The sequence below is a fragment of the Hetaerina americana genome, unplaced genomic scaffold (assembly GCF_022747635.1).
Source record: "Hetaerina americana unplaced genomic scaffold, ioHetAmer1.1.p SCAF_48, whole genome shotgun sequence".
In the NCBI taxonomy this organism is placed as follows: domain Eukaryota; kingdom Metazoa; phylum Arthropoda; class Insecta; order Odonata; family Calopterygidae; genus Hetaerina; species Hetaerina americana.
Window position 1 is genome coordinate 463145 of NW_027287073.1, and position 13236 is coordinate 476380.

Genomic DNA, 13236 nt, shown 5'->3' on the forward strand with positions numbered 1-13236 from the left:
CATTTCCGACACGTACGGACCGGTTTCCGTTAGCGCGCCGCCGCACGTCAGGTTCTCCACCTTCGCTCCTTAAGCTTAATGCTTATTTTTGGTTTTGCTATCAAGTACGTAAATCTTCGTGTTCAACCTTCAAAAAAGCTTCGCTCCCCCCTCCCCCTCTCCGATGTTTTGTAGCCGACCGCGTCCAGGTACTCCCAGACCTTCAGTTGAAGATTGAACGTATGTTTGGGAATTTACTCCCATGCCAAAAATATAAAAACGCTTGTTTTATCCGAATGTCTTGCTGAAAAAATAGCTCTTTAATGGAAACTGTAACATTGCATGCAAAACTGATATTCCAAGATCCTTCAAGTGTAGCTAGACCAAGTACTACTACGGTACACACGTGCGTAAAATATACCCTCGGTGAGAGAAATACTGATTTCTAACTACTCATCATGAGTATTTCAATCTTAAAATTGGCGTTTTGCAGTCCTCAATTCTTCTCTATTCAGTGTTAAACCCCTCACCTCCTGATTGCTTTTTATTTGATTTCCTATTGAGTAGCTTCAGGCGTGATGCGGTGGAAGTCGAACGTAATAAATAACTGATCGTAGTACTTTTCCACTTGATAAAATTTATTTTAAGACCGAGTTTCGATGTAGTAAATCATCATCAGGTTAATGATGCTGACATAATACATCGAAAATCGGTCGTAAAATAAATTTTATCAATTGGAAAAAAGATACGATCAGTTATTCATTACTTCCTATGTACCTGTACCTGTCCCTTGGTTTTCCTCGCGGGATCTTTCCTTCCCTTATACTTGTATTATGCGTCTAACTAAACTAATCTATTGTAACTCGAGGCGTGTCCAATTAATCTAGTTCTTCTTTACCGTAGTGGTCTTCAAATGGCGCTTTTCTTTCTCCCCATTATTCTTGCTTATTGACGATAAAAGTAAACATAGGGTTGCTAGGTCGCTAACCCTATGATATGTCTACGATCAGGGCCCTTTATTATGTACAGCAATCCTCTCTGAAGAGAAACCGCCAAAACCGTCGCAAACTCTCCTCCAAAATAGCGTCTTCCAAAGTAGAACAAATGGGTTTTGGTTTAACCGAAATTAACCCATTTAAGAGTATTGAACTTCTTGCATAGTATCACTGAAGGAATGCTTCACCGTACGATTTGTTTCAACTAAAAATCCTGTGTTAGATTAAGCCTTGACACTATATCCTGTAACAACGACTAACATTTTGAAGCCCCAATTAGCTCTCAAGTGTCCGTACACTTAAGGCAAACCACGACTCAAGTGAATTTGAAAAAAATTATGGATTCATTCTGTTTTTATGTTGACTTCAAACATCTACAATATCCAGGGAGCGATTAGCACATTCCATATAACCTATGTCTTGGGAAATCCACACCCGACACCGCTAAAATTCAATCGCACTAAACTCACTTACTAGTATACCGATTCAAATTTGTTTCGGATGTTTCAAGAATTTTAAAGATTCTACTCTCTGAACGGACCATATGTATTATTGAAATACAGCAGGTCGTCTCTTTAAGTATGAGTCCCAGAAAAATGAATTATGGTTGATTGTAGACACATTATCAGGAAATGCAAGGAAATATGATGGTCTTAACGAGGATTGGATCTGTGTTGCCATTATTTATAGAGAATTCAGTTCACTTTACATTTTGAAAGTAATCGTCGACAAAAATACGTGAACTGAGGGAGTACATCTCTTCGTCAGATTCCCTTGCTACGTTTTTGTGGAAATTTCAATGAAATTCACATCTCAGCTGCTGTAGTATGCTGCGGATAATTTTAAGGTAAACGTGGGAAGTTGGGGAAAGTTAGCGATTTTCATAGCCCGGGCTCATTCTCACTCGATCAGGCATCAGATTTTGTCCCATATATATTATTCCACATGTTAAAGTCAGTCTCTCATCCACCGAAAAGAGCTAGATGGAGAATGTTTGCTCTTCCCTCGAGAGCATCCGGGAGGCCCACCGGTCTCTTTCCGCTGGAGGGAGGATGTCGGTCATAGCTGACCGACTCTCTTCCGTACTTTGTTCCGCGTCACTTTCGATTCTTTTGTCATTGTTCCTACTACTTCTGCTGCTGCTGCACGCCTTTCTGCCACACCTGGTGCTGTTCCGATCGCATCATTGGCCTTGTATCCCTTTGCGTACGAATTGTGAATGTATGGACTCGATTAAATACTCAGGCGTTACTCTCACTCATGAACTCTCCAGAGTGAAACATATACAGGGAATATGCGGACAAACTAAAAAAATTTAGGATATTATAGAAGAGTGTTGGGGTAATGTGATGAAATGTTTAAAAGAGAAATGTCATCTTTCGCTCGTTAGGCCTCGTTTAGAATATGGGATCTTCATGAAGTTAGATTTATTGCTAAATTAGATCGCGTGCAGCATAGAGGACCTGGGTTTGTGAAACGTTGTTATGAGAAACTGCGTAGCGTATTAAAATTATTAGAGGATCTAGATTGGGAATCCCTCACGGAGCGAAGGCTAAATTACAGTTTAAATCTTTTGGATAAATTGGAAGGACGTCTCTTTAGCAATGACGTTCAAAATGTTTTATTAGCCCAATCGTTTTACGGTAGGAGAGAACATGTGTATAAAATCCGAGAGACTAAATTCAGACTAGATGGATTTATTTATCTCACGAATGATGAGGGATCAGAATAAAGTAACGTTTTTCCGATCGGGCTAAGATGGAAAGGTGTTTTGGGTCAGGATTGGCCTGGTGTGTAATCACCCCCTGCCACACATCCTAGTGGTGGCTCGTTGGGTATTAAAGAAAACTAAACCAATCCCTTTTCTGCTTCCACTGCTCGTCTATTCAGCACTTCCACACCCTGGATTACTTTAATTTTGAGGGTCCACCCTACCAAACGGCTGGATTGGTGGGGCGGACTCTCCGTACTCAGTCGCTCAAAAGGTAAAAGAGAACCTTAGTTGTCTCAACTGTTTCCGTCAGCAGCAAAAAATATTTGATTTGTGCATCCCCTCTGTTCGTCGAGCCTTCCATCCCGACCACTTCCATTCTTTCTTGCATTTCAGAGCAGAGCTCCCATTTCCGCTGCCACTATACCTTGGTCCATGCACTTCTGCATTTTACGAGACCACTCATAGACCATTCTACCTCTTTTTATCCAAAAACTTAAGGTTCCCCCCTCTAAATGCAGTAAGAATTTCAATAGCCATGCGTATCTGCAGCGAGAGCCGCCCGCGAGCTGAACCCCCGTCACTAACTCCACAGGGAAGAGACGGGCGATGCAATAAAGTAGTCCTCATCGGAAGACCTTTTCCTCGTCCGAGCCTAAAGGAGAATTTCCTCTCTGATCATCTTAAATCCTACGTCAATCATAAGTCGCGGATTTGAATCGCTCAATGGTTCTCCTAATTCGATTCTCGAAGAAAAACCCATCGTCGGCGACGACGGATGAAGCGTCTCACATGTCAGTCCCACACTTAAGCCATCCAATATCCTCTTGGCGATGCCGATCGCCTCCGACTCCAAGGTGGGACGGAAATCGGACCTGGACGCCACGCCGCTCGCTTGACCGTGTGCGGTGGGCCTCCTTGGAAGGGGAGGGGGATGAGGAAATTCTGCCTCTCGCGGGGGTCGATGGGGGACAGGGACGGGTGAGGGGGGGTGCTTCATATTTCGGGGAAGCCGTGTAAGAGGGAGTTGTGCTGCGAATGGAAGCGCTTCCCTCTCTCTCCTCCTCGGGGAAGAATAGTTACGTGAAACAAAATCGATCGCTCGATCTATCGATCCTCTAGTCGACACACGCCGCCCTAGTGGCCTCCGAATCTGAAGGCGAGGCGACCCCGGACATCGCTCTCGCGACCCTGGTTGCATCATGGTTATGATATACTATAGACGCAAGGGAGTGGAGTAGGACACCTTAGCAGCTGCGAAGGAAAGTGGGGTGTGGTGTGGCCGGGGCGATTTTCGCCACCCTGTGGTGGCCGCTGTCTCGTCATCACCGTTTTAAGCGAATTTTTAAAACCACCGCTTTCCTAGTATGACGCAAATAAAAATGTCTTGGTTATATTTTATATTCCTTTTCCCCTAAATACTATGCTTTCGGATGCATTTTCCTTAGCCCAAACTTTTTGGTTTACTAATCATCCACTAAATATTCATCTACTGTCTTTTCCGTTCTTTTTATCGATAGCCGTAAGAGATATGTACAAACCATGCTTAATTTTTAATCAAACTTTTGGTGTTTTCGTCCTCGCAAAATTCTCCTATTTTATGGAATGGGAATGAAAAGAGGCCGAACGAAGTCTTCTCGCCAAGTCTCTTCCCGGTAAATCATACAAATTTTTCCCTGAACCGTTTATTGGTTCTTCAAGGATGTTGTCGATATCCAGGGTCGTATTTGATTTCATTTTCTTTAACTCTATCTCGTAGGCAAGTATACCTGGACCTTCATTAAAAGCGCAATCCCTTTTAATGTCTTAAACTTACTATCTTCACCGTTTAATTTTCTTTTACTCGTTCTATATTCCTCAACGCTGTTTAGTTCCTGTGACTATTTCGCTTGTCGTATCTAGAGCGTATATAGGAAGGGCTAAATAAATGAGAAATGCATAATACTCTAATTATCGCCTATCCTTTCCTCCATAATTCCAATATTTCCGAATACTCAACAAGCTCTTATTTTTGTCGGCATGTTCTGTTTTTTATGCGCACGATGTGGAGGGAGCAAGCATTAGGGAACACGTTACGAAATACGAGTATATCGCCGGAACCGGTCGCGAATATATCATGACCGCACTTATTCCGATTCTGTCGAAGAGAGAAGCGGATTCTCAATGTTCACAACTTATTCTCATTAGCGAATTTCAAAATAGGTTATAATCTCGTAAATCGGGCATATAAGGATGGGTGGATTTTTTGAAAAATCCCCTTTTTAAAAGTGTATCATATAGTATTACGGCACAGGACAAAAAGTACGTTTTCATTACGAAAAAAAAATTACGATTTAAAATACGCAGCATGGAAAGATATGTCCATACGGGACACATAATTGGCAAATATAGCTAGCCGCTTTACAATAATTGCAACCCAACACAAAGCGAACCAATAACGTGAATTTAATTTTTTCCTAATATATATTATTATTTCCGTAGTACACATTCCTCTAATATCACTCTCTCTATCTTCGCCAAACCTTTTAAATATCTTAAAATCCACCCAACCCATTGACTGGGGCTCTTCATGCCTCCCTCCATCGGCCATCGACCTGAGCTGACCGCGCTGAATAAGCACGTTCCCTCATCCTCACTCCACACGCTTACCCCTCTCCTCCAACGACTGCCTTTTCAAAAACCTCATTTTCCAACTTTCCTCCTCCTCTATTGGACTACGTACAGCTCCATCTACTTCCACGTCATTAATCATTGTTTTCAGCTGAATATCCATGTCTGTCAACCATTCCTATCACTATGCATTCTTGTTCTCGTGGCATGACTTTTGACTAATGTGATTGCTTCCAAAATCAATGCTTTCGACACTTACTTTCTTAGAATACCTTTTCGATATGTCTAAAAAAAATTATTCCCTGCGCGAATTTCAAAGGAAAAATCATTATCATTAAATATGAAATTCGTTGTCTCCGGGGCAACTTTATGGAATTTACACAACATATTTAGTATGAAAAAAGTAACTTGGTTATTCCACACGACTTTTATTAAAATACGACCAAGGTTTCGACGTTGGACGTCAAGATCAGGTGATGACGCTACCTGATGATGACGTCCAACGTCGAAACCTTGGTCGTATTTTAATAAAGGTCGTGTGGAATTACCAAGTTACTTCTTTCATTTTAAGTTTCTTTAAATATGTATTTATTATTAAAGAGGTATGGGAAGAACCTGAGGTAGGAATGAAAGTGGGCGGGGAATCCGTAAAATCAGTTAGGTTTGCGGATATACAAGCTTTAGTTTGTCAGTCAGCCAAAGGGTTGCAAGCATTGCTGAGTGAATTGGAAATTCTGTGCGACAGGTATGGGATGAGAACCAATATTAATGAAACAAAGGTAATGCGGTTTCGTAGAAAGAAAAAGGCTAAGCTAAACATTAAAATAGGAGGTCAAAAACTAGAGCAGGTAGAACAGTTTACTTATCTCGGTACGGTTTTGGACCAACAGGGTCAAAGTAGTAGGGGCGTAAGGAGAAGAATTGCGCTAGGCAAAGAGGCTTTCACAAGGAGGAGGGAGTTGATGACGGGGACGTTGAGGAAGGATATTAAGAAAAGACTCGTAAAAACTTTGATATGGAGCGTAGCTATGTACGGCGCGGAAACGTGGTCATTGAAGCAGGAGGATAGACGTAGACTGGAGGCTTTTGAAATGTGGGTGTGGAGAAGAATGGAGAAAGTAAAATGGACAGAGAAGAAAACAAATGAGGAAGTACTTGGTATGGTGGGCGAAGAGAGGGGTTTGTTGGGAGAAATCCTGTGGAGGCAGGAAAAGTGGCTGAAGGGGGCATTGACCAGCAGCGGGATGTTGAAGACTGTAATTGAGGGGAGAATGTTAGGCAAATGAGGAAAGGAAAGGAACAGGATAGGGATGTTGGACAGGATGAGGGGAGGAAGAAATTACTCAGAGATGTAGAGGGGTCACAGGTAGAGTAGGATACTGGATTTTGTATTTTGTGAGGAAGCACAAAATATATATCTAGTAGCTGTGTCCATCCAAAACCTACCTTAACCGGTAGATTACCTAATAATAATAATAATATGGAATTCAGTCCATTTACTTGGTTTCATTGTACGAAAATAACGTTCATTTCTACGTGTGGTTCGGTAACTTTGTGTTAAAGCCCTCGAGCTTTCAAGAAGTTGGTCTTTTGAGATGCGGATAGGCAGAAGAATGGAGAAAGCAATTTGGGCAGAGTGGATGACTAACAGTGAAGTTTTAAATATGATGGAGGAAGAGAGGAATTTTCGAAATGAAATGAAAATAAGGCTTAAGGAGTGGGTGGCGGAGAAGATTGGAGAGGAGGAGGTGGATAGGGGTGTGGATAACTATGGAATATAAAGCCTCTTTGTGAATGGTAGCGGGGAAGAGGAGGCCAGGAGAATATTTTTTGGGGCATCTTGAGAGGAATGGGAGAAGGGATGGAGAAGAAGGACTCAATGTGGGGGAGGCTAGGGTTTAAGTGGGGAGAAGTCCAGCCTCTGTATCATTTTTGCTTGGAACTAGTCTGAATGTGATTTTTTTAAGTTAGATAACCTATGATGAGGCAACGATAATGATGAAAAAAAGAATTCCTATTTTAAATCATAAAAGTAGAAAGTTTTGATAATATTTTTTCTCGTTGGGGTGTATTTGGAAAGTAAATTTTACGGCAATATGTCTTTTAAATATCTTGTAATAGTCAAGCGTAATATTTCACGTAATTTACAAATGCTCCAGTCGATGATCTCAGGCTCAACCCTTGCCGCTTGGTGCATTGATCTTACGGTCTTATACATGTAGTCCAAACCTGCTGCCTCTTCATACTTCGTTCACATGGGAGTCAAGATGAAACGAATTAAGTCTGTCAGCCAAACACACGGAGTTTATACGAAAGAATCAATATAAATTCTTCCTTACAGTTTCTCCTCAAACAACAAATAATCCATCTCCAGAAGCCAGGTTGCCTCAATCATCTTTTCAAGGATTGCACCATCTCGAAGGTTAAGTGCTCCCAGAAAGTTCCTTATCGACATACTACCTTGATCAAAAAATTCCCGGAATAACCACCGTGTGGCGCTCCCATCGTTCCGATTTGAGTTCTGTTTTTTTGTTAAATTGGTACATCTGTTGTTGATATTCCCTTTAAATCTTAGTGTCATAACTTGACATTTGCAAAAGTTACGTAGCCAAGAGTACATCTATCTCTGTGTGTGTTGGCGATTTTTTACAATTGCAGAAATGGATTTAAATTTGCAACAACGAACTTGTATTAAATTTTGCGTAAAAAACGGATTTAGTGGCGCACGGACGTTGGAAATGTTGGAAAAGTGTTTCGGCAACGATTCTCTAAAAAAAACGGTCGTTTACCAGTGGCACGAGCGGTTCAGAAGTGGTCGTGAGTCAATCGAAGATGATGAACGCAGTGGCAGACCATCGACATCGAAAGTCGGTGAAAAAATTGATAAAGTAAAAGAAATGTTGGTCAATAACCGCAAATTAACCATCAGAGAAATAGCGGAGGACTTGAACATTGCCTATGGATCCGCCCAAGACATTGTGGTTAATGATTTGGGTTTCCGTCGTGTAGCAGCAAAGTTGGTGCCAAAAGACCTCAATTTCATGCAAAAAAGAGACCGTGTTGACGTCGCAAAAGACATGATTTGCGAGGCTGAATCCGATCCCACATTCATCAAAAGGATCATTACTGGAGACGAGACGTGGGTTTATGAGTACGACACGCAATCCAGACATCAGGCAAGTGAATGGCGTTCACCAAATGAGCCGAGACCAAAAAAACCACGTCGTTTTCAGTCAAAAAAGAAGGCAATGCTGACGGTTTTCATGGATTACAACGGTGTAGTGCATCATGAATTTTTGCCAGAAGGCCAGACAGTAAACAAAGAGTATTATTTGGGCGTTATGAGACGTTTGCGTGAAGCAATTCGCCGAAAGAGACCAGAAATGTGGGCAGAAAACTCGTGGATTTTGCACCATGATAACGCACCGTCGCACAGTGCTATCATTATTCGTAATTTTTTGACGAAAAATGCAACAAATACCATCCAACAGCCACCGAATTCACCTGATTTGGCTCCCTGTGACTTCTTTCTGTTCAATCGAGTTAAAAAACCATTACGGGGAACGCGTTTTAGCAGCCGAGAGGAAGTAATGGAAAAATCGCAGGAAGCACTGATGGACATACCGAAAACCGAATATAAAAAATGTTTCGAGGATTGGATCAAGCGCTGGCATAAGTGTGTTGCAGTCGATGGGGATTACTTTGAAGGGGACAATATAGATTTAGATGAATAAACTTGTATTTTTAATTTTCTGAATAAATTCCGGGAAATTTTTGATCAAGGTAGTAGTATTCAATTGCCATGCGTAAGCCCACAGGATTTGATTTACCATAAGGGTTTGGAATCATAATTTTGTATTTCACTAATTCATTTATTATCTTCGACCTGGTTTCATGTCATTACATCTTCAGATACATAGTATTAGATACAAGTGTTTATGGAACGTTAAGTGGAAAGGACAGAAGAGTAGGGTTGGGGGAAGGAGATTGTTGCATACGCATTGGGTTATGAGAAAGAATATTGCTTTCTTTTCACCCCCTGTGCAAACAGCAGACTCTTCCTCCCTCACCTTCTCCCCCGTTTCCTCTGCCTTACGATATATAAACTCATCTATCTAAGATTGTGTCACAGAAGATGTAACAAAGTCTCCCATATTGAATGAAATTGTGGAGGAAAAAGTTGTTATATTCCAATTTAGAGCAATGCCAGCAAGTGATGCCATGCATTAAGTTTACCAAGGATTTGTTCTCCGCATTCCCTCCCCCCTCACCTCGTGGATCGGGAGCAGCAGGAACTCTTCCGTCTGCATCACTTCCTGGAAGTTCTGGAGTGCGAAGCGGTGGGACTTGCGATGGAGGTCCTTGCAGGCGTGAGCGTCTGCCGGTGTCGCGACGGGGGCCGTCGTCATCATTGGGAAGAGGGTGAGGGTAAGAGAAGAAATTATTCATTTGCGCGAGGAGAAATATCCCCTCAGAGCGTAATCATTTATGTTTGTAAATGCTATGAACATAATTCAAGGACAAAATTAAAGAATGAAAATGCAGAAGAAATACGTAAAATTTAACAAAACGTAATGAAATATCTGAATTGAAATTAACGTAGAGAAAGGGATAAGAACAAACAAAAATGCATAGTTGAACAAATTACTAGTACTGGTAGTCCACCTTTTATGATAGGCTTGGTTGGAGAGACAGACTATAAGTCAAAACATGACACCCCATATGATAGTAAATTCGTCTTCAATTCTACAAATTTTCTGCCTTCCTTCATTTCGTTATATTTTTTTTCTCTCTTTTCATTTGTCTAACGTAACTTCGAATTGCAAATTAAAAGGTTTCGCATCCACTTTTCTTTCCTCCTTTGAATTTTCCCCAAAATTCTTCCCTCCTCCCCCATCATCCCTAGCTATTTCTCGTTTCCTTTCTTTTTCACCCGTTTTATTCTTCCCATTCTTCTTCTCTACGCCCAAATCGAAATGCTAAATGCATACCCAGCAAAATAATAAAAACCCCTAATCCAACTTCGAGAAAAATGAATCAATTCTGGTGACATTTATAAAATTAATTTTTATGACATATATAGCAGGGAGAGAGAGAGAGAGAGAGACAGGTTATGGGGTCAAGTACATCATTCGAGGTATAGAGGCGAAGGTGGGGTTTTGACCCCCAGGACCCTCAGGTGGAGTGAGCGACTTAGGGAGCAACGATGAATGCCACTCGCTCTTCCGCCCACGCCCTGTGAGTGAGTAGCTCTCCCCAAGGCGAGGGCCACTCCACACCCACTTGAAGTTCACATCTTTTGGTTCTCGTCCGGCCGAGACCTCTCGCCAGAGCTTAACTTCTCCGGGGCCACGTGGCTCCCATGGCTTGGCTTGTCGTTGACCACGCCGGGACGAGGGGATGTGGGGAAGAGGCTACCGTCCCGCAGACGTGGGAGGATGGGGCCTTGCGCTACATTCACTCACTTCCCAAAATCGACCGTCGATATAAAATAAATATCGATCGAAGATGACAAAGGAATTAAAAATAGCCTTGGCTTTTGGTCATCAAGTTTATTTTAATCCTTGTAGATGAGAAAGGGAGTCTGTAACGCTTTTTGGGTTTAGTGCCTCTCTGCTTGGTTCTTTCGCGTCCGCTCAATACCACCGCTTTTTTCAAATTCTCCCCAATAATATTGGAAAGGTAGGTTTACTGGTCCCTTACACTGTTTTCGAGAGTTTTCCAACAATATAGAAAATACTGCTTCGTGTCATTTCGTCTCACCGAAGTAGTGACTTCATTTCAGGAAGTGAAGAATTCATTATTTGAAATTCTCATTATTTTCCATGATGCAGCCGTCTTTTAATACTGATAATTTTCCATCATCATTCAACTTTTTCCGTGGACCACACGTATAGCAAGTACCATAACCCTGGGTGGATCTTCCTTTTCCAATTCCATCTTTATGAAACCCGGAAATGTGTGGCAAAACCAGGATAATACCCGTGTGAAATGTATCTCCTGATCGAATTTTGCTAACCACCCTGTTTTATAAAACCGTTACCCACAAAATTTTCATTGGGTCGAATAGTCTCAATTCAGGTAAATATTGCGATTGGGTTTTTTTATCTGAACGATCTTGGAATACTTGTACGTTCGAAAATAATGTGGTAGAAATCATTTGTTTGGCGACAGCTCCGTGACTGGTGAAAATGCGTGCCGATATAACTAACCCAATTGTGAAGGAAAATTCGATTTCGCCACGAGAGTCATAAGAAGTTGATATTTCCAATCTCTCTTGTATGTTTTTCCAATTGCTGTTGCAATCCGTAATTTTATTTTTTATCGCTGACGAATAATTATTTTTTTGATGAATTTTACATTTGACAAATGATTAAATTTCTGCCTATCAATGGAATCTGGCAATCCATATGAAAGAGGTGGCAGGGATTTCCAGGAAATGGTCCGACCAATATGAGGTCGCGATGACATTCAATACCCCTGCCCTGCGCCCAACACAACCACCCTGGAGACGAACGGGGGTTGGCAAGTAGGAACCGAATACTACAACAACTCAGAATTGCAATTGCTTCTGAGTCGTGAGCGCGTGCTAGTTGGAGTCTCCAGGGTCGAGTTCAGGAGATATGTCGTCGCGGGTAAGGGAAAGTGGGCTGGTGTAGACAGAGTGAACTTACCGGCGAAGCTCCGGATGCCGAGACAGTTGGAAGGGTGCAGTTGGCGAAGGAGGAACTTGCAGCAGGCGTCCGTCACGGAGGCCATCTGCAGGAGGCTCGATGCGGGGAGTAGCACCTGCAGGAAACACACAGGACGTTGGACGCAGGACTGTCGCAATAACTGTCGTACTCGGGTGTGTCAAATATTTTCGACTCACACAAATGTATTAATGTAAACGAAGGAATAATACTCACTACTGCAGGAATTTGCGTGTATACATTTTCCTGTAGGTCGGAAGGTTCCGAAGTGAGGTGATCGGGGAATGCGGTAGATTTTGTAGAATAACGGTGGATATTAATGCTTAGATTGAAAAAAATGGTGGTAATTCAGTCACATGTATACAATGAGGAGCGAAATTACAGGAGAAACAGTATGTATCGTTTTTCAAAGCCTATATGGCAATGATCATGGCCAATTCGAAATAGGTTATTTATTAAAATTTGTTGTCTCAAGCGTAACTTTATGGAATTTGCATAACATATTGAAATGAAATTGAAATAATTGACTTCGTAATTCCACACACTTCATTTTAAAAACACGACCTAGGTTTCGACGTTGAACGTCATCACGGCTATTTATTTTTTACGAGGACCCTTTTTATTTGTTTCTATGTTCACGATGGAGTTTTTATAGTGCACATTTCATTGTGTGTGTGTATTATATAAGTGTAGATACACGCATTTACGTATATATGTAATTTAAACAGAGAAGCGAGATATCGCTAGCGAACAAAAACACAGAGAAACACAAATGAAACTCAGATGTATGCCGAACTTTCGGTGGTTAAACTACCTTCCTCTAGGGAAAGAAGGAACACATACGTGTTTATATATATATATATATATATATATATACATATATGCCCTGTATATATATATATATATATATATACATTGATGTATAACAACAGTATTGTCAACTTTCGCGCGGACTGTTTGCTTTGGCAGGTGTTCGATTTTCATTTGATGGCCCCTGCCCCTGTATGTAGGGGCACTGGGCCCCCTCCTACCCTGATGTGTGAAATCCACAAGGCCACGGGCTTAGTACTGGGTGAACATTTTATCACCTACCAAACCGACCTCCGGGTTGATTACTATATCTACGGTTTTTACATGTATATGTACCCGTGGTAGTGCAATCGAGTCCGAAGATGAATTAAGAAGCTATCATTTAATTTAAAGCACATTTAACCATGAAATTTATTAATAGATGAAAAACTTTTATAAA

General features: G+C 41.5%; 1 protein-coding gene across 1 annotated transcript in view; it reads right to left on the reverse strand.

The window, feature by feature from the left end:
* LOC139693376 (kelch-like protein 17) overlaps positions 1–13236 on the reverse strand; it is a 63258-nt gene that overhangs the window by 26771 nt on the left and 23251 nt on the right. Inside the window, exons 5-6 of the mRNA XM_071591504.1 lie at positions 11970–12084; positions 9567–9673 (exon numbers count right to left, since the gene is read on the reverse strand). Coding sequence (XP_071447605.1) covers positions 9567–9673; positions 11970–12084 — 222 coding nt within the window. The remainder of the gene's footprint in view (positions 1–9566; positions 9674–11969; positions 12085–13236) is intronic.